We start from the raw sequence: 22,124 nt of genomic DNA on the forward strand, positions 1-22,124 counted from the left end.
AGTCCCCAAAACCACGCCCCCTTCAGACACCAGTTGCAAATCCAGGCCTCCTGAACTTCAGACTGACCCACTTCAAGTTGGGGTTCCCACAACCCCACTTTGGGGCTCAGTTAATTTGCTGGAGTGGCTCACAGAACTCAGGGAAACACATTTATTGGTTTATTATGAAGTATATTACAAAGGATACAGATGAAGGGATTCACAAGGCGGAATCCGACACAGAGCTTCCCTGTCCTCCCCGGGTGTGCCACCCTCCAAGAACCTCCACACATTCCCCTATTGAGAAGCTTCCCAAACTCTGTCCTCTTGCACGTTTTATGGAGACTTCATTACATAGGCATGATTGATTAATCCTTTGGCCGCTGGCTATCAACTTCATCTTGAGCCTCCTCTCCTCCCCAGAGGTTAGGGGTAGTGCTCAAAGACCCAACCCTGTAATCCTGCCTCGGGCTTTCTGGACACCGGCCCTATCCTGAAGCTGCCTAGGGACTGCTAGCTTTCAGTCAGTCATCACATACGAAAAGACATCACTTTAGAGATTCTAAGGTTTTAGGAATTGTTTGCCAGGAAACAGAGATGAAGATCAAATATATATTTCGCCATATCACAGAAATACATCCAAGTACACGTGGATCTGGTAATAGTCTCGTAACAGTAAGGAATTTGCGGCAAGTGTCTACCAATAGGGCATTGCATCAAGCAGCGGAACACTGTATCGCCACTGAAAAGAATGAGGATATCCAGGGTGTGCTAGAAAACAAAAGCAAGAATAAAAGATCAGTCTTTCGTCCGACAAATATTCCTTATGCCAGACATTGTGCTAGATACTGAAAATAGGCATGATGCTGTCCCTTCTAGAGCATATAATATAGAATCCTATTAAACCATTTTATTAAAAATTTAAAAATGAGTGTAAAATACATACGAACAAACATAACATCTGGAAAATTGTTAGATAAAGATAATTGTTTAGCAACACTAAATTGTGAAAAGTGACTATTTTGAGAGTTAGGATTATGGGGGACTTTCTGCTTTATACACAAATTCATTGTTTGCATTTTTCAAAAAAATGGGCATGCATTATTTATGTTATCAGGCAAAACCATAATCTAAGCACTTTCACGGTTTCTCTTTGTCCTTGGTAGAAAGTGGATGTTACTCAAGGTCTTTTGTAATCTGATCCCAACCATTTTTTTCTGTCTCCCACCTGTAAACCAAAGAAAAATGACCGAGGCAAGCCTCAATTTAGAAGTTTATTTTGTCAAGGTCGAGGACGCACCTGGGAAAAAGGAACACAAATCACAGGAAGTCTGTGATCCATGCTTTTTCCAAAGAGGGCTTTAGGACTTCAGTATTTAAAGGCAAAGAAGAGACTGGAGGGGAAAGAGGAAAGAAAAAAAAGGAGGAGGGGGACTGGGCGTGGTGGCTCATGCCTGTAATCCCAACACTTTGGGAGGCTGAGGTGGGCAGATCACGAGGTCAGGAGATCAAGACCATCCTGGCTAACACGGTGAAACCCCGTCTCTACTAAAAATACAAAAATTCGCTGGGCGTAGTGGTGTGTGCCTGTAATCCCAGCTACTTGGGAGGCTGCAGCAGAAGAATTGCTTGAACCCGGGAAGCGGAGGTTGCAGTGAGCTGAGATCGCGCCACTGCACTCCAGCCTGGGTGACAGAGTGAGACTCTGTCTCAGAAAAAAAGGAGGGCAGATAAAACAGGCAAGAGGTTACGTTCTCTCAAGACTTAGATTAGGCTTTGGTTAATGCTCACTAAATTCACATTTTACTCATGAAAGGAGGGGCTAGAGGAACAGTCAATTACGCATTCATCTTGTGCTCAGAGCATCTGCACTTTTATGTAATATAAACACCGAGTAGAGGAAGCAGTCAAATATGTATTTGTCTCAGGTGAGTGAAGGGATGACTTCTGTCCGTCTTTCTCCCATACCTGTGAAGATATGCTGTTAATTTACATTGTCAGCGGGAAATTGAACAGAATTGTTTTAGGGTAAAATTCTTGGGGCGTACAAGGAATTTCCTTGTGAGCAAATTATGTGGAGGGGGGCTCTTCCTGGGGAGGTACGTGGCCTTCTATTTATGCAGCTAGCTATTTAGAAACAAAGTGGCAGGCAGTTTTTGCATGACTCGGTTCCCAAACTGAACTTTTCCCTTTGGCACAGTAAGTTTAGGGTCCCAAGATTTTTATTTTCCTTGCACACACCATCCCCAACCTTCCTTTCTCAGACATTCTCAAACACATCCGTGAGGTCTCCTCTACTGAGATGCACGTCAACTCTCATACCTCCACATTTTTAGTTCTGTTTTTAGCTCCAACCAGAAAACCTCCTATTCCACCTTCAAGATCCTGCTCAAATGTCACTTCCTTTGGGAAGTCTTTCCTGATTAGTCCCAGAAAAGCAAATAGCTTTCTCCACTGTGGTCTCTTTACACTTTCCTTTAAAATCAAGGAAAAATTTATATACAACAAAATGCGCAGATTCAAAGTATACAGCTAGATGAATTTTGCCAAATGTGTACGTACACCTTTGTAAGCTCCACCTCAATCAAGATATAGAACATTTCCTTCCCTGCTGGTTCCATCTCCCTTCCAGTCCATCCACAGGGGCAACCGCTAGTTCCCACTTCTGTTGCCATAGATTAGTTTCACTTGTTGTGTGTTTCTGTTTTGTTTTTTAAACAGAGTCTTTGCCACCCAGGCTGGAGTGCAGTGGCACAATCTCAGCTCACTGCAAACTGCCTCCCAGGTTCAGGCAATTCCTTGGCCTCAGCCTCCCAGGCTCAGCTGGGACTACAGGCGTGCGCCACCACACCTGGCTAATTTTTGTACTTTTAGTAGATACGGGGTTTCACCATGTTGGCCAGCTGGTCTCAAACTCCTGACCTCAGGTGATCTGCCTGCCTTGATCTCCTAAAGTGCTAGGATTACAGGCATGAGCCACTGCACCCAGCCAGTTTCACTTGTTTTTGAACTTCATTTACATTGAGTAACACAAAATGTACTCTTTTGTGTCTGGTATCTTTCACTCAACATAATTTTCTGAGATATCATCTATATTTTTGTATATATCAAGAAATTTGCAATTTGTATTGCTGAATAGTATTCTATTTTACAGAGATACTGCAGTTTGTTTAGTCACTCTTCTTTTGGTGTACATGTAGCAGTCTGTACCTACTGCTCTTCTGTATAGTGGGGCTGGCAATTTCTGTTTGTGTTTCGGGAAAAGCTCTCTCAAACCGTGTTTTTCCTCTGCTCTCATACCACCACAGTAATCATCAACGCAGAAGAAGACTTCCGTGACCAGAGGTGTAGGTTTTTTCACCACACACCAAGCAGCAGACATGGGCTGGGTGCCCTCCAGTTCAATTCCAACGTGATCTACCTGGAGATAGTGTCAGATCCCACAGGTTGGGGATTCAGTCACTTGAGTCTATCTAACCTGCCCCCTTTTTTCTTCTCTCTCTCTCTTTTGATGGAGTCTTGCTCTGTTGCCCAAGCTGGAGTGCAGTGGCACAATCTCAGCTCATGGCAATGTCCACGGGTTCAAGCAGTTCTGCCTCAGCCTCCTGAGTAGCTGGGACTACAGGCACCCACCACCACGCCCAGCCAATTTTTGTATTTTTAGTAGAGATGGGATTTCACCATCTTTCCCAGGCTGGTCTCAAACTCCTGATCTCAGGTGATCCACCCGCCTGGGCCTCCCAAAGTGCTGGGATTACAGGCGTGAGCCACTGCTCCCGGCCCCTGCCCCCTTTTTTTCATTCCTCTTTTCCAGTAATTTAGTCCTTATATCTAAATTATGCTTGAATCCCGACCACTTAATCTGTGTTTAGCAGACAGTAGTAGTTCTTTAAATCTTTACTTTTGAATAAGGAGGTATGAGAAAACAGTTAGTTGGAAATTAGTTTGAATAATAGAAGGGGGTTAATCCAAATTTTGCCCATTGATTAAGGAGTGATAAGCTCCTGGACTGCGCTGCTTAGTGGCTGTGTGCTCCTCCATGGAAAGGATGTACCATATTGAGGAACACTTTTCAAATGGTTATGTGTTGAGTGGTTGAGGGGAGACACTAGATGCATGACATCTTTGTTGGATATCCAGGTAGCTTCAGAAACTAGTTTCAGCAGATGAAGGAACTGGTTATGTTACCTATGTCACTAGAAAGGTCTTTGTTTCTTCCGGAGAAGGCCAGTTGACTATGTCATCATCAACGAAATTGCTATAGGTCTCAGTCTGCCCTTGACCCCATGGACCCTGTGTTTGTTGTCTTCATTGCTGGTCATTCAAAGTTAATATTTGAAATGAGTGAATCCAAGCAGACATAATGACTTTGACTTACAATACTGAGAGGTCATAGCCAACCATGTGAATAGAGCATGGTCCTTTCTGGCCTCCCACCCACAGTGTGAGTCCAAGGGAAGTATGGACTTGCCCTATGGCTGGGAGCCCAGGAAGGTGCATTATACCAGCCTTTGCTGAGCTTCTTCTCTAGAGGGGCCAGGAGGAGGTAAGCTCTCAGTGGAAATTCCAGGATGGGACTGAGTATCATTTGGCTGTGTGTGGGGTGGAGGTGGTGGTGGGAGGGAGTTTTGTTTTTTTTTTTTTAAACAGATTTATTGAGGTATAATTGATATAAGATAAATGGCACATATTTAAAGTATAACATTGGAATTGTTTTCACGTGTGGAGAAACCACTGCATCAAGATAATGAACATATGGATCACCTTAACCATTTCTTACACACTTTTGTAATCCCTCCATTCCCCACTCCACCTCATCCCTAGGTGAGGTGATCTGCTTTCTGTCATTAGCACTGATCTGCTTTCTGTCATTAGACTGTACATTTTTAAGAAATTTGTATTAAATGGAATACAGTCATGTACCGCATAACAACATTTTAGTCAGTGATGGATGGCATATACAACAGTGGTCTCATAGATTATAATGAAGCTGAAAAATTCCTATTGCCTAGTTATGTCATAGCCATTGTAAAATCTAGTGCAGTGCGTTACTCAGATGTTTGTGGTGATGCTGATGTAAACAAACCTACCGCACTGCCAGTTATATAAAAGTTTATAGCATATACAATTATACTATATAATTTATAAATGTATATGCTATACAATTATATAGTATAATTGTATATGCTATAAACTTTTATATGCTAAAACAACTCTGTTATGGTTTATGCATTTACTACACTGTACTTTTTATTGGTATTTTAGAGTGTATTCCTACTTATAAAAAAAAAGTTAACCCTAAAACAGCCTCAGGCAGGTCCTTCAGGAGGTGTTCCAGAAGAAGGCATTGCTATCATAGGAGAGAACAGCTCCATGCATGTTATTGTCCCTGAAGACCTGCCAGTGGGACAAGATGTGCAGGTGGAAGACAGTGATGCTGATGATCCTGACCCTGTGTAGGCCTAGGCTAATGTGTATATTTGTGTCTTAGTTTTCAACAAAAAAGTTTAAAAGTAAAAAAAAAATTTTAAAGCTTATAGAAAAAGAATGTAAAGACAGAAAATACTTTTGTACTGCTGTACAATGTGTTCAAAGAGTTCAAAAGTCAAAAAACTTGAAACTTTATGAAGTAAAAATGTTAGAGTAAATTTATTATTGAAGAAAGAAAAGTTTTCAGTCAATGTAGTGTAGCATAAGTGTACAGCGTTTATAGAGTCTACAGTAGTGTACAGTAATATCCTAGGCCTCATACTCCCTTCACTTATTCACCCAGAGCAACTTCCAGTCCTGCAAGCTCCATTCATGGTGGACCATTTTTAATCTTATAACATTTTTACTGTAATTTTTCTCTGTTTAGGTACACAGATACCATTGTGTTGCAATGGCCTATAGTATTCAGTACAGTAACATGCTGTACAGCTTTGTAACCTAGGAGCAATAGCTATACCATCTAGCCTAGGTGTGTAGCAGGCTGTACTACGCGGGTTTGGTCACACAACGACGAAATCTAATGATGAATTTTCCAGAAAGTATCCCTATTGTTAAGTGGTGTGTGACTGTATATATATGTATATATGTACTATATATATACACTATATATAGAGACACACTATTGTGTGTGTGTCTGTGTGTGTGCATGTGTGTGTATTATTCCTTGTCTCTAGTTCAGCCTTAGGAAAAGGGAAAGCTTGTGAACGTGTCTTCGGGAACTTGGTTTGCTGAATTAAGAGGTGAAGGTAACGTCTCAGGAGCTCAGTAGACTCCTCTGCCCAAATGCAGTTGGCAGTCCTTGGTCAGGCTTAACCCGAGTGGAGGCCAGGGGTTAGAACTACCATACAGATTGCAGGTGGGAGGTTGTGGTTGACTTTTTGGAAGTCATTAGTATAAATGCTTTTAGTGCCTTTAGCCCGTGGGGGTTTTACGAGGTCAAGTCATTAGTACAAATGCTTTTAGTGCCTTTAGCCGTGGGGGTTTTACGAGGTCACGGCATGATTGGGATAAGCATGGCAAACTTTACGACCAGAAGGCGTTTCCATGTCACTGGGGCTGTGCAGGGTGGCCCTAGCACTGTCACTGAAGATCCTAGGGCTGTGGGAGCTCTGGGAGCTCTGGGAGTGTGGCTTAGCCAGAGCCAGCTCCTCTTTCCCACTTGGAAGCTAGGGGCAATGCTGTGCCTGTCCCTGAGCTGTGCAATGGAGTGAAGGGGACTTGGGTCAGTCAAGAGTGAGAGGCATTGCCACATCCCTGGGTGGCTTGCAGTCATCGTGATACACTGACCTGGTTGCAATCATTTTTATGGTGAATTATTCAAAAGCAGTACTCTGGCCCTTATCTCTGCCCAGTCATTCTATAATGAAGAGGCACGGGGTGGAGCCCGGGGACACCTTTGGTGGCATTGTCGGGCCACACACCTTTCCCCTCACATCCTGCGACAGCTGAATCCGAGCCCGAGGACCACGTGCGGGGCCGTCTCCAGTGTGGATGGCAGCCCGGCTGGAACGCACTGGCAGGTGGTCCCTGCTCCCCAGAGGCCCTGTTTCCTTCCGGAGGCGAGGCTGGAACTGCTCCAGATACCCAGCAGGAAGGCCACGTGACAACGGGAGGGGCGTTCGTGTGTGTGTGTGTGTGTGTGTGTGTGTGTGTGTGTGTGTGTGTGTAGGGGCGAGAGGGTAGGGGTGCCAGGGTCCTGCCGTTCACCAGGCGCCCACGTGCCTGCCACCGAGCGCCATTCACTCCGGACCGCGGGACCTGGGGCACGGCCGGGCCCCCTGCGGCGAGGCGAGGAGGTGGCGGGAGAGGAAGAGCGGCGCCCACAATGTGCTCCTTTGGGCTTGATGTTCCTCCTGCCCTCCCGTCTCCCTTCCTGGCTTCACCAGCAAGGCTTTCTTCCCGGCTAATTTCTGTGGGACCTCTCTTGGCAGAACCCTCAGAGCCTCTGAAAGGCGGCTTCGTCGTCTTGGTCTGCGCAGGGCGTGGATTTTGAGCGCTTGGAATGTGCCTCAACTGAGAAACGCTATTTTAATAAGTTTACATCCAAAAGCCGATCATTGATTCCATTATTTGGAAAACGACTTTTCAGTGTGTTTGGAACAACTCGGATATTGGAATCTTTTAAACTGTAAATTTTATGAAATCTAAATAACGACCAAATATCTGCAAGCAAAATCTAGCATCTGAATCGAGTGTGCTGTCAGTGTAAAACACACACCGGATTTCAAAGATTTTACTGCAGAAAAAACACATGAAAATACTGGTTACATGTGGAAATGACAGTGTTTTAGATCTGTTGGATTATCTAAAATTAAATTTAAATTAATGTTACTGGTTTCTTTTACATTTTCTAGTGTGGCTACTGGGAAGTTTAAATTTCATATGTGTCTCATGTTATATTTTATTACATTTCTCTCGGCCCTTGTGCTCTAGGTGGTTGATTTAGGGGGATTGAGATGAGGTAATGGCCAACCTAAAGAGGGCCTGAGTTCCCTCTGCCGACCTATGGCTCTCACTGCTACCCCTCCCTGATTATCCACCCAGTGGATGTGGAAGTCAGGGAGACGTATTCAGAGATGCTCACTGCCTGCTCCGGGAAGTGCTGTCCCTAGTGGGGTGGGAGCAAGTCCGAAGAGTGAGTGCTTCATGGGAACTCTGGCTTCCTGGCTGTCTTCATGCCTGTGCGTGGCCATGACACCTGGCAGGATGCCAGAGGGGGAGGGCCGAAGTGTCCTGTATTCTAGCAGAGTACAGACCATCAGAAATGTTTCAATTCCAAAGCCGGGCCAGGTGCTGTCACCTACTGGAGCCAAAGTACCCTTGAACAGTTCACCTCGCTCAGGCTTAGGGTGATTAGTGAAAATTGGATGCTTTTCTAAATAACTCAAACAATGATGGTCTCTATTTACAACCTTTACTAGACTGCCTCTTTTCGCCCCAATCAGAATGTGAAGTCTGGATTTAGACAAAAGATTATTTGGAGGGGGTGATAGTATCTTTTGCAAAAAGAATTCAAAATAAGGTAACCGGCAACCAAGAGGGGCTGCCCACCTGCTAGGTTTAATACTCTCAGGAGTAAAGATACATAGGACCTGTTCCCTGTGTCATGTCCCCTTGGTTGGGAACATCTACCTCTTTTCCATCCATCTGTTCAAATCTGAATTATTTGTTCAAGGTGCAGCTCTGATCCCACCTCCTCCAGCGTCTTTCTTGGATTCCTCTAGGCTTCCCAGCACCATTAAGCAGTGTCGTGACCTGCAGCCACACATGCCATAGGCCTCCATCCTCAGGAAAGTGATTGAGTCCACCGGCGTACTTGCCTTTGAAACCAGGTTCTAAGACGTGGATGCGAGTGACATTATTATTCTGATTAGTTACCTATCCCCATAACGGGGAGCTACAGAGTGCTTTGCAAATAGTAATGCTTTAACCTCACCTCCAAGAAAACAGAACAGTCTGATGTGAAAAACATTTATAATTTCTTGTATTTATAGTGTGTATCTTCATTATAATCATTCTTACAATAAATACAGAAGTGCTAGACCATTATCACAGTGGCCTACGGGCTGAGGCACAGGAACTGAGGATTGTGCCTATGGGCTGAGGCACGGGAACTTGAGACCCCAGTGCTTCTCAAGGGCTGGCCAGGACGCCTTCAGAGAGGCTAGTGAAGAGGAGAGGAATGTAGGGTGAACTTGAAATGTGATTAATAGACTCAATGCAGCACACGCTAGAAACAGATACAGAGTTTTTGGTTTTTGTTTTAACTTTTACCAGATGATACTACAGAAACAGAACAAAGAAAGAGATTCAAGATCCCACATGAGTGAGAATCTAGGGCCTTCCCCCATGGCCCTGGCCCCAGCCTGTGCCTTGTTTTTGCTATTTCCACCTAGGCATCTGCCATGCAGCAGAGTTAGGAGCATGTGGGCGGCCGCTGAGCATCCTTCAGGGGCAGCTGGCGTCAGTGGAATGAGTGCGGATCTGAAGAAAGGTTTCCCAGTTCCAAAGCTGGACCCGCAGGAATCCTGTGAGGATTTGCAGACATTGACAGTGTTGGTTCTTGGAGCATCTTTCTGCCTCCCTGGCTTTGTCTAGTCTCAGCCTGGGGGCTGCAAGCCAGGTCTGTGCTGAGCAGGAAGAGGAGAGGAGAAATGCCACTGTCTCGCACCTCCCAGTAAGTCTCCCTTTTCATGAACAGCCCTTATGCCAGGTACAATGGTCTCTCTGTTCTCTCACAAAACTCATCCACAAAAGATATACAGAGTCTTTTGACAGACAGTCCCACTGCTCTGGAGCCCTTTCTGTTAGTTTCTGATTGACAATTTTGAACCAAGGCCAAGAGACCCCCTAATTCATGTTGCTTCATCATGAGGGTTGTCCTTGTCATCTGATGATGCATGAGGCATGCTAATGGCACGGCCGGGATGCCACCCCAGGCTTCAAGGCTGTTAGAGGTCTTGAGTGCACACACACGTCTGAGCCTCCATTAGGTCACTTGAAACTTTGCCTAGCAAAACAGGCTCCCGAGACATAAGGCTTGCCATCATTACGAAAAGTTGTGATGGTACAGAAGAGAGAATTTTTTTTTCTTTTTTTTGAGAGAGTCTTGCTCTGTCACCCAGGCTGGAGTGCAGTGGCATGATCTTGGCCCACTGCAACCTCTGCTTCCTGGGTTCAAGCAATTCCAGAAGAGAGAATTCTTAGAGTCAGAGGGAGGAGTAGAAGGAAAAAGATATTTAAAAAGCTATGCTTCAAGGGGACATTGTGTGCTGTCAAAATGAGACTGTGAATCAGAAAGTTCTCGGGGAACTGCAAGGTGCTGTCAACTAGGGGTCAGTTACTTTTCAGTTATGGCACTGAGTCATCACCTGCGGGAGGAAAATGGAGGAGCTGCACCTGTCAGAAACTGTCTGTGTGACTCAGGGGGAAGAATATGGAGTATCTTAGTAGCGTTCCATTATTACTGGCCCCTGAATACCATGATGATGCCAACCCCTGCACAGATAACCTCCTGCTTTTATAGCTTGAAATATATTTGATCTAAACCATGATTTGACATCCACAGAGAGAGAGAGAGGAGTAGATAAGTCCCCATTCCAGGTTGGCAGTAGGGATCCTGCAGAAGTGGCTGAAATGAAATTTGGCCAAAAGAGATGACGTTCTACAGTCATTTTGTTTCTGCCTATTTCCTCCAGATTCAAAGGCAGATTGGGTCATCTCGGAACTCATGTCTCCTCCAGGACCCAGCAACAACAGATTTTCGAGGAATAGCCTTGTTATTTGTAAAATCTGTAGAGTGTAAAACATAACTGCCCCACTGACAGGAGGTTAGATTTGGACTTAGTATTGTATTGTTCTGTCCTTACATTGTGGCTTGATAAACAGAATGGGATTCCAATTCTGATTCCAAAGTGAGACTCTTCCAAGATCATCCATGTCTTCTCATTTTCTCCCTCCCTCTAGCTGCCTCTCCCTTCTCATCCCCACCAAGAAGTGGAACTTGAACCTGCCTTTCCCTAAGGTCTGTGCAGTGTCTGTGATCCCAAGGACAGGACTGTGAAAGTGTCCCTAATATATCACAATGTATAGCTCTTGTTTTCTTTTTCTCTCTACAACTTGATCCTTCCTGTCCCCATTCGTCCCCGAGTTGTAAGGTGCAGATTAAAGGTTTTGTCATAGCAGAAGGAAATCAGAGGGAGATGCCCCGTCTCCAGAGGAAAGAAGTTGAATTTCCCAAACAAAACCTAAGCAGAGAGTGCACATTCTTGTCTAAAAGCTTGGAAAAGCAGCAGGATTTCCAGGACACTTGAAAGCATGCTCTGGCAAAGCCCTGGATGAAAGCGTTTTCCAACCATTAATGGTCCACCAGCATGGCTTGGTTTGTGATCCCAGAATTCAGACCACTTCACAATCTCACACAGATACAGCGAGTAGCTTAGAGTTCCTGCTGCTTGGTCTGAGAGTGTATCCCATCCATAGATTGGATGGTGCTGGGGTGGCCATGGTCCCAAGGCAAGGAGGCACCCAGCAGAGGATCCCCTGAGGCCTGTCATGTTTGCTTGAGCTACAGAGAACACCTTGAGGTGTTGCAAGTGTCCAGTGAGCTGAAGTGTGTAGGGTCCAAAGTGAGGTCCTTCCTGGATGTGCCCAGGAGCTCCAGGGACCTCAAGCGTGGGCCTCAGTCTCCTCCTTGATGGCTGGCTTGTAAATGACTCCCTTGTTATCACCTTTCTTGATACTAGAACAAAAAGAACACATAAGTCTTGATAGAGAGGAGAGCGAGCAAGCCAGAGAACAGACTGACTCAGGTAGGGAATGAGGCCGTTTTTAAAAGTTGGATTCCTCTCTTTGGGACCTTTCCCCAATTCTGTTGGTCTTGGGAGGGAATGTCACCAAATAAAAGCTTTAACCAAAACAGGACGTGTTCATTTTCCAACTGTTCTCTTCCACACCTAACAATACTAGACCTGTATTTTGAAAGAGGTCTCATTGTCACCCCCGCTCTCCAAACCCTGATTCCATAACAGGGTTCCCAGAAACCTTTTTATTTTTCATACCACCAAAATAAATTAGGTTTTAGGAAAAGCCAAATGTGACAATAAAAACATGGGCAAAGGGCATGAAGAGTTAGTGTGAGTGGGAGATCAGGTTTTCCTTCATCTTCCTTTTTGGATTCATAGATGAAAACGTATATGTAAAGATCTTGATAAGAAGCCAGCTTTGCTGCTTAGCTCTAGGCACAAGCCCCAAGTCAAGAGACTCATCCAAGGCTGTACAATAGCAGTAAGCAAGGCACACACGCTTCCAAATCTGAGCACAGTGGCCCTTGAACCCCTTGAAAGACCAGGGTCACGTGTGTATCTCATGCAAAGGAGGCCAGGGCACGGGTGCTTTGGGGACAGCACTCCTAGGGTAACTTTTGGTCCAGGTGACTGCGGCTCTTCATGCCACAAAGCTGCCTTCCCAGGCAGACTAATCATCATGGACACACGGCTGCCCATTCCCATTTTGGGCCCAAACCAGCTCACCTCTTCCTTCTGAAAAGCCAAATGGACACTGCCATCACAATACAGATGCCAAGAACGCCAGCCAGGGCCAGCGAGAGGATGATGCCTGGTGAAGAGGCAGAGGGCACACATTACACTCCTTCCTTCCCCTCCATCTTAGCCCATGGCCCCTGGGTGTGAAATCACGGCCCAGCTGCATAATCATCCACAAAAAGGAATAATTTCCCCATCCCTGTTCTCAGATTCTGGTCTTTGACTTAGTGGGACTGGCTAGAGTATTTTGAGGGGGCCATTTGCAAATTCTAATGGTTTTCCAGCAGGGGCTCTCAAATTTGCACAAGGGTCAGCTGAAGAGCTTGTTTAAAATGTAGGGTTGTTTTTTTTTTTTTTTTTAGCCCAACCCCCAGAGATTCAAATTCAATCTGTTTGGTGTAGGGCCCAGGAATCTGCATTTTACCAAATACTTGCAGCTGATACTAATGCACGTGGTCCAAGAACCACACTTTGATAAGCCCTGGGCTACACAAATAATACTCTGTCTTTGCCTGCTGGATTTAAGGCCCATTGGCTGTCTCTATCAGTTTTGCCCCCAAGTTCCATTGCACAGTCCTAAGCAGTCCCAGACGACCAGTAGTCCATTGCCAAGGTCATACGGCCTGTCAGCTGACCTCCACACTGGGCTCTGGCATGTTTTCAGCAACAGCCTCCCACCACGACCAAAAGAAAGTCTTAGATAGGTTCTTTGAATACACACATGCTGCAGAGTGATTGGATCTTTCATTAGAGGAACATTGATTGGCAGTTCATCTTTGAATCAGAGAGCGACTTGAGGGTAAGACCCATAGCAAGGAGAGGGCCAGGAGCCAGAGCAATAGTACAGAGAAGCAGAGGATGGGCTGGATCACAGACCCAGATCACACCAAGAATCACAGTGATCACCCAGCTGCAACATGCATGGCCGGCTGCCCAGCCACATACCCAGACTCAGTCCTGCCGCAGTATAGGCTTGCACTTAAAAGGGGAGAGGAAAAGACTGGAGGTTACTCTAGAGTCAAACCACACTGGATTTGAGCAATGTCTTGCGAGATGCTTGCTCTACCTTTTGTTTGGTTGGCAGTACGGGTCTTAGGCAGACACATCTCTAGGGGTGTGCACCCTTGGCTCAGGGATTACCTGATGAAGTAGAGGAAATTGCCTATCTAGGGAATTCATACTGCAATCCCTCCTTCCCATGCTTTTTTTTTTTTTTTTTTGAGATGGAGTCTCACTCTGCTGCCCAGGCTGGAGTGCAGTGGCACGATCTCAGCTCACTGCAACCTCCGCCTCCCAGGTTCAAGTAAATCTCTGCCTCAGTCTCCCGAGTAGCTGGGATTACACACACCCGCCACCACACCCGGCTAATTTTTGGATTTTTAGTAAAGACAGGGTTTCACCATCTTGGCTAGGCTGATCTTGAACTCCTGACCTCATTATCCACCTGCGTCAGCCTTCCAAAGTGCTGGGATTACAGGCATGAGCCACTGTGCCCGGCCCTGATGCTCCTTTATCACAGCAGTTTCCTGGCTAGGGCAAGACTTCACTTCAGGCTTTTTTTTTTTTTTTTTTTTTGAGACAGAGTCTCGCTCTGTCACACATGCTGGAGTGCGGTGGCACAATCTTGGCTCACTGCAACCTCCACCTCCTGGGTTCAAGCAATCCTCATGCCTCCGCCTCCCGAGTAGCTGGGATTGCAGGCGTGCGTCACCACGCTTGGCTAATTTTTGTATTTTTAGTAGAGATGGGGTTTTGCCATGTTGGCCAGGCTGGTCTCGAACTCCTGACCTCAAGTGATCCACCTGCCTCCGCCTCCCAAACTATGGGGATTACAGGTGTGAGCCACCACACCCAGCCAAGACTTCAGTTTTTAATACAACATGGCCAAAGAGGAAAGGTGAAGAAAGGTAGGGATCCAAGCCTGCTTGGGCAGGCACCTGTCCAAGTCCCTGGTACCTGCCTCTCTTTCTAGGCAAGGGATCCATCACCAGACTTCTCCCCCAGCCCATCCAGCTTGTGGTCATGGTTTGGTTCTATGTTTGCTTTGTCCCTCCTGGACAAACTCCTTCACCATACCAGCCCCACTTCTCTGCTCCATGGAACCAGGGAATTATGGCTTCAACCAGCAAGTTACTGTTGGGGATAAATAAGGTGAGAGAGAAGTCTCAGTGGGGCTGAACCTGTGCCCAGTTACCTAAGTCTCACAGTCGGCCTACTAGGTACCTCCTGGGGGGAAAATCACATAAGAATCCATTGTCTTGAGTGAGCAGAGGATCCCAGTCATGAAGTCTCCCCTGGAAACCCCCAATCTGTTTTTTCCAAGGTTCCCACAGCCGTTACCCATTCTCCCAATCAGGTCCTCTATCTAAAGAAAGTGTAGATTTACACATACCCTGTCTGGTGGTTTTCTCATCTCAATGGAAACTTCTGGCATGTGTGTGTGTCTTGGAGAAAGAAGGGGTATTTGTTCTAACTCACATTGGGAGCCACAGTTGTACAGATGGTGGCCACCCAGCCTGACACAGAAGATCCTGTGCCCATAGAGCCCACAGTGATGGCTGAGGCCCTGGGAGAGCCCTGGTCAAGTGTAAGATGCCAACAGGGGGCCAAGGACTCTCCCTTGGTGCCCTTGACACCCTGGGGAACCAGATCTGAGGCTGCAGCGTGAGGTTTTGCTTATGGCCCCTTCTCCTGTCCTACGGCCCAAGTCTAGCTGATTCCCCAGGAGCCATCAGCCGCATGCTTTTCCTATTGCCTTTTTCTGCAATTTCACATTGAACCTGCAGAGCCTCCCTGGTCCAAGGCTGGGCCCTGGAGGTTCCTGATCTGGCTTCCCCAGGTGGCACCGGGCTCTGCACCCTCACAGAGGGTTAGCAGAGCAGGCAGGGAGAAGAGCTGTCCCCAAGGACAGGAAGGCCTATTCCCCCTGCTCTGCTGGCCACCACCAGGAGCTCATGACCTCCCAAGTGGCAGAGAGTGGCTCCACTGGCCAGACTCCCTGCCCCGGGCCTCTTCATGTAATCTGAACACAAGGACCAGCCTGTGGCTTGCGGGGGGTGCTCAGGACATGAGTCTCCACCTGGAGGGAGCTTCCAGTGTTTGCACAGCACAGGCTCTATTTCCTGCAGGGCCTGTGGCCTCTGCACAGTGGAACTTGGCATTATGGCTGGTTGTTTCTTTGTAAAATGTAACCAGAGACCATGGTCCCTGGAATCTTAAAAAAACAAACATAACAAACCTAGCCGTGGTTTTTCTTCCCAACCCTTTGATGAAATACACTCTCGTTCTTTGTTCCTGAAGCTCCAGATGCTTGTGGTGCCAAACCAGTTCTCACCACCTGAAGACTATTACTAGGAAGCCTCGCCACCTGGCTGAGCCATCCAGGCTGGATGGTTTCTAAGGTCGTCTCTTTCACAGTCACCTCAAACATTCTGAGAGCCACACAGGCCCCAGACCACTGAGCAGCCCAGTCTGTGGCTGGCAGAGGTACCCTTCATGCCTGGTCTTGGGGAGCTGAGCAAAGTTATGGACAGCAAGGCCCCAGCAAGGGTGGGGCTTTTCTCAGGGCACATGCCCTGCGTGGCGGCTTCTCGGGAGGGCGAGTCTGGCTTCCCCCAGTTATTACGCAGGGCTGCTGTTGCAGGCCCTGTAAGCAACAGCATAGTTTAACCCAGTGCTCTGACCCGGGATCCTTGCTCCTCGATGACCACCTGTCAAGGCCTAAATGGACTCTCCTTGGAAACAATGAAATGAGACCAAACAGGCATGAAGACAAAGAAAGCCCCAGAGCCTGGGACAGACACTTTTCAGGCAAGACTTTGATACAGCAAAAACGAAGCAGCTTGACTGAGCCAACATCATAAGCTGCTAAGGAAGAGGAATGCCGGCAAGGGTGTCGCCTGATAATTCCACCACCTCAGGAAGCCCAGGGCAGGAAGGTGTCGTTGGAACGCTGTCCCCGCCAATGGAGACAGCACCAACCATCATGGAGGTTCAGCTTTTTTGCAGAAATGGGCTTGATTCCCATTGGAGGCAGATGCCAAAACATCTGTTATCTGATGGGAGGGAGAAAGTGAGCGAGACTTTCAGGACACAGGGAGAACTGTCAGGGCAACCAGAGAACCAGAGCCTGAGAGCGAAGCCAAAGCCTGTTTCCCAGCAGAGCCTCGGCTGGGTGAGAGCCCAGCCTCTAGGATGCTGTAGAGAACAGGCATCAAAGATGGTACAGGGAGGGGCAGAACTAGAGAAATTCACTTTCAGGTTAAAGAAATGGTTTGTTTCTGAATAGGAAAGAAGGCAGGCAATTCCCATGGAAGAACAATGGGACAGACAGCAGAAATGGAGACACGCTGGGTCACAGCGGTGGCCTACAAGAGGCATCGAGTGACAGCCCGATAGAAGGAGCTCTCAGGCTGACTGGTAAGAAGGTGCACACTATGAAGACGTGGGAGAGCTGCCTGTTCACAAAGTGCTTGGATATGAGTCAGGGCGAGCAGAGAGACGGCAGTGTGACACACACGCGGAAACCACACAGATATAGAAAAGCTCGATGGTCACACGCCTTGCCCAGGAAGGTACAGATACCCAGAGAAGGTTGGTGAGCTGCTTGCCACAAGGGCCTTGCTACCTGTTCTGGCGGGCCCAGGAGCTGCGTCTTCCACTGGCATCTTGCTGGACCGAGGGATGCTGGTTAAGGGCTTTTGAGGTCTTCTGAAGCCTCAAGCATAAACACAGAAAAGTCCAGCAGGAGGAACAAGCACCTCACTTTCACATCTGGAGGTTCCTGGAACAACAGTCTAGTATTTTCTAGCTCTATTTACAATTCTGTTTGACTGTAATAATCAATCATCCTTTTCAAATATTAAAGTACGCACTGTTTACATAGATGGCATGTTATGTAGTGATATCCTTAGCCGTCTCCAGCCTTGTAAAAGAGGTCAGAAGAGTTTAGATTTCTCAGGGGTTTAATAGCTTAAATATACAAAATCTGTTTTAGATGGGTAAAAACTCCCATTATTACACTTTAAAAATCATAGAGTCAAGAAACTGCAATGCCAGTGCTATTTTCACATGATGCTTTGCTAAGACAAGCAAGAAGCCCTCACCACAGAGTGAAGCCATCTTCAGAGGACACATTTAACTGGGGAGTTTTCCTTATGAACGCTATGCAATCCAAAAAAGAATTTCTACAAAGAAATCTGCCAACAAGGCCGGGCGCGGTGGCTCAAGCCTGTAATCCCAGCACTTTGGGAGGCCGAGACGGGTGGATCACGAGGTCAGGAGATCGAGACCATCCTGGCTAACACGGTGAAACCCCATCTCTACTAAAAAATACAAAAAACTAGCCGGGCAAGGTGGCGGACGCCTGTAGTCCCAGCTACTCGGGAGGCTGAGGCAGGAGAATGGCGTAAACCCGGGAGGCGGAGCTTGCAGTGAGCTGAGATCCGGCCACTGCACTCCAACCTGGGCGAGAGAGCAAGACTCCGTCTCAAAAAAAAAAAAAAAAAAAAAAAAGAAAGAAATCTGCCAACAAGATAGTACCGGAATACATGGGGGAACTGGTTTTATACAACCATGGCTTTGCCTGTAGATTGCAGGAATGCAGGCCCTGCAGATAGCACATTGATCTGAAGGGCCTAAATCCCAGAGCCTCAGGGGCAGGTTACAATGCTGGCACTGGGTGCTTGGCACTCTAAGCTGCCTTCACTGTCCCTGCTGAAGGAATGGGTGGCAGGACGGGGGCCTTTGATCCCTATCAAGCCAGAGCCAGAGAAGGTACAACAGCATCTCTAAGCAACTTCCTCCCAGACCTTCAAAACTGACAGCTAAGTTCTGATCTTTAATTTTTCTTAAACAAATGGGTTGATTTTTAACACTGTTAACAAATGGAGACCATAGGAAAATAAGACAACAAAACTAAAAGGCGACAACTGGCCAGGCTTATGTGTCAATCATTCTGCAGAGAAGACACTGGCGAGGGGAGGGAACTGGAGATGGGTCAGGGACGTTCTTTCAACAAGTTTATAATGAGCGCCAGGCACCATGCCAGGCATAAAAATGAGTAACACGTCAATCATCCCTGGTCTTAAGGAGCTTGTAGTATGAGTATAATATATACATATTGTTATTTTTCTGTTTGTCTTCGCTGTGTGGTAATAATTACTCTATGGTGTGTCAAGTAACATCACAGTGATGGAGAAGTGGTTCTGGCTGCACTGAGGGAGATTAAGTCACCTTTGGGGGAATGGAGAGGACTTCCAGGAGGACATGATTACAGTTGGGTCCTGAAAGAATTTTCCAGGTGGAGGAGGGAGGGGGCATCTCAGACATCAAGTGTGTGTGCTTGAAAGCATCTGCCCTATAGTTTTGGGGGCTGAGGCCAAGAGAGCAGGGATGGGGCTGTGGGGAGATGATGTGGAAGGACCAGCTAGGGCCCCGTCACCAAGGGTGGGTCCAGCCTTCTGCCCGGCCCCTTTCCCCATTGTCTTTCCTGAACATAGTCTGCCCTGTGCCACGGGCTGTGTTTACCAGCAAGATGACACCCACCATGGGGTTTTCTGTGCCCCATAGCGCATAACTCGGGCTGTGCTCAGGAAACATGTGGTATGTTAAAGGGACTAGTACCTCACTTCTTAGCACCTTGGACCAATGCTCCTGACTGCCCTGACCCAGGCCAGCAATCAAAGGTGGAAACGATGCTGGCTAATCATTTGGATCCTTTGGGAGAATCGATGATATTCTTCCAGCTAATAGCTTTTATTTATAAATAGAAACTTTAAGAAATACAAGGTCAATAATGACAACACATGCATTCTAGCCTCAAAAAATTAGATAATTAGCCATCTTAGCCATGTACGATTTCTTTCTCCCTCCTTTTAAGGTTCCATAAAACTGCCCAGGTCTATGCTTAAGCAGATCCTAATTGCACGACTATAGATTTGCCCTTGCAGTTGACCACCTGGCACCCTCGTCTGAGCGTGCCTCAGCTGGCTCTGGTAGGTGACATGCAGTTGCTCAGAGCAAGCCCACTAATGATGTGATTATAGAAACTTCTTGGCTTCCTTTCGTCCCTCAAGTTTCCATGGCCCTGACACGTTGAACACAGGGCTAGATGGTGTTAGCATTTCTGTCTGATGGGCTCTTGCTTTATTACCCAGCATCTGGGCCCAGTGTTGGTGCCACTGGCTAGGAGGAGGTGAACTCAAAGGAACCAAGAACTAGGCCAAAGCCCTAAGCCTGAGGCCCTGTGATGTCCACCTGCCTCTGCCATCTTTCCCCTTCTCCGCTAAGAGCACCCGACTTGAAACCCGAACTGACCCCAGGACGTGTCCCCTCCCAGGGGCCCACCTTGAGGACAACACGTCTTGCTTTCTCCTTCAGCTCAAATCTTCCATCTGTTACTTGGAAGAGGCACTTTTTTTTTTTTTTTTTTTTTTTTTTTTTTGAGATGGAGTCTCGCTGTGTCACCCAGGCTGGAGCGCAGTGGTTCGATCTCGGCTCACTGCAAGCTCTGCCTTCAAGGTTCAAGTGATTCTGCTGCCTCAGTTTCCACAGTAGATGTGACAGGCAGGCACTACCACGCCTGGCTGATTTTTTTTTTGTACTTTTCTTTTTTTTTTTTTTTTTTTTTTTTTTAGTAGAGATGGGGTTTCACCATGTTGGCCAGGCTGGTCTTGAACTCCCGACCTCAGGTGATCCACCTGCCTTGGCCTCCCAAAGTGCTGGGATTACAGGCATGAACCACCACACCTGGCCACTGGAAGAGGCACTTTTTAAGAATGGAAAAAAGTGCCTGGCATGACTTTCACTTTCCCATACAGAGTGGATGTTTTAACTAAAGACAACAAGAAACATAGCATACAAAAGAGAAAAACTCATACAAAAGGGAGGGAGAAAAAGAATGAAGGGGGGATCCTGAAGAAGTTGCTACTTCAGAGGCATCTGTGCCCAGATGAAGGATTTGTACACTCCTAAGGGTGCACCGTTCTCTCTCATGCCACGTCTCTTGGTCTTACCCAATCATGTGAAAAGAATCTATACTTGAATTCTAAAGGAAGATGGGGAACAAGGTCTCTCTTGGGTTGGTTTGTTCTGCCTCAGTAACTTCAGCCTTCCTGTTTCAGGGATAACCAGCATCACACTGAAATGCTCATGCCATAAAAGAATGAAGACCAGGGCATGTGATATAAAACTGTAGACTGCTATGACATGAGCAAAAACAATGAGTTCTGGGCCACAGAAACCCTGAGGCAGTGGTTTTCCATCAGGGGAAACCTTGCCCCTCCTCCCTGCACAGAGTTGGCAATGTCTGGAAACACTTGTGGCTGTTACAACTGGGCAGGTGCAGCTGGCATCTACTGGGTAGAGACCAATGGTACTGCCAATGCTACAACACACAGCACACCCCCCACGTAAGAATTATCCTGCCCAAGTTGTCAATAGTGCCAAGGTTGAGAAGCTCTGACCCCAGGCTAAGGTATAACTGGACCATAAACCTCTTAAGACAGAAACCAGGTCCTGTACCCCTTTTCTAAGCACAGTCAAGGAAAATAGCAGGGTTAAGTTAAATGATTCAGTCCCAATTGTCCCAACCTGGCTAAACTTCAAATCTTTCCCCAAAGTCCATGTAATTTCTCTCATAGGGAATTGTTTTCATTTTTACATTTTAATTATTTAAGAGGCAGGGTCTCACTGTGTCACCCAAGCTGGAGTGCAGTGGTGTGATCGTGGCTCACTGCAGCCGCAAACTCTTGGGCTAATGCGATCCTCCCGCCTCAGCCTCCCAAAGTGCTGGGATTACAAGCATGAGCCACCACACCCGGCCATCCTAGACGGCCATCCTGATGCCTAGAGTTTTTAAGCGTCAGTTTTCTCCTGGCAGAATTTTCTGACTCTATAGTTGTTATCTTCCAGAGAAAGCCCCGAGTAAGCCAGACCCTATTTACAAACATGCCTCAGTGGATGAGGCTACAATTTGAGTCCAAACTGCTCACGGTTCACACGGACAAAGTCTCACACCATAAACCTGAAACATCATGTTACGGTCTGAGGCCCGCTCCGAGCTGGGTGAGAGGGGCCTCGGGAATGCAGCCCCCTGGGCAGATGAGGTTCGGGCCTCCACCCCTGTGGGGCTGCCTCCTCATTTCTCCTTGGAAAGCAGCCCTACTTGCTGCCTGTGCCTTTGGGAAGCGAGAGGGAGGGGAGAATTCTGGCCAAGCTTCTATAATCAGCCTCTAAATGGACAGGTTTTCCTTGGACTGCCACAGAGTCTCACTCAGAGGAGAAAGCTGGTCCCAGCCTGAGCCTGTGGAAGCACCAGCTCTGGGCAAGCCATGCAGGAAAAGCAGGGGCAACGCTGCATTTGGGCTTTGATCTTGATGTCCTAAGCTGGGAGCTGGTCTCCAGACTTCTTCTTAGAGGCCCCTCAAGCTCCCCCATCCAGACTGGGAGAATCTACTGAAGCACTTGGCTACAAACCTGCCCGAACTGTCCCACTACCAGCAGCTGCTTAGACACAAGCTGGTCTAAGAAGATGGCTAATTATCCCCAGTGCCACAGTCCATCATTACAAGTGGGGGTTACTTTTGGATGTCAGAGTCAAGTTCCTGCCCA

The 22,124-nt window shown here is 47.1% G+C and overlaps 1 protein-coding gene across 2 annotated transcripts in view; it reads right to left on the minus strand.

Annotated features, from left to right (window-relative positions):
* Positions 1–8,926: 8,926 nt before the first annotated feature.
* Positions 8,927–22,124, minus strand: part of CA12 (carbonic anhydrase 12) — a 59,823-nt gene continuing 46,625 nt past the window's right edge. Inside the window, exons 9-11 of one of the 2 annotated variants that reach the window (XM_015142352.3) lie at positions 13,458–13,490; positions 12,501–12,585; positions 8,927–11,710 (exon numbers count right to left, since the gene is read on the minus strand). In XM_015142352.3, coding sequence (XP_014997838.1) covers positions 11,638–11,710; positions 12,501–12,585; positions 13,458–13,490 — 191 coding nt within the window. In that variant the 3' untranslated portion in view covers positions 8,927–11,637. 2 annotated transcript variants of the gene reach the window in all.

Source organism: Macaca mulatta, chromosome 7 (genome assembly GCF_049350105.2).
Source record: "Macaca mulatta isolate MMU2019108-1 chromosome 7, T2T-MMU8v2.0, whole genome shotgun sequence".
NCBI classification, from domain to species: domain Eukaryota; kingdom Metazoa; phylum Chordata; class Mammalia; order Primates; family Cercopithecidae; genus Macaca; species Macaca mulatta.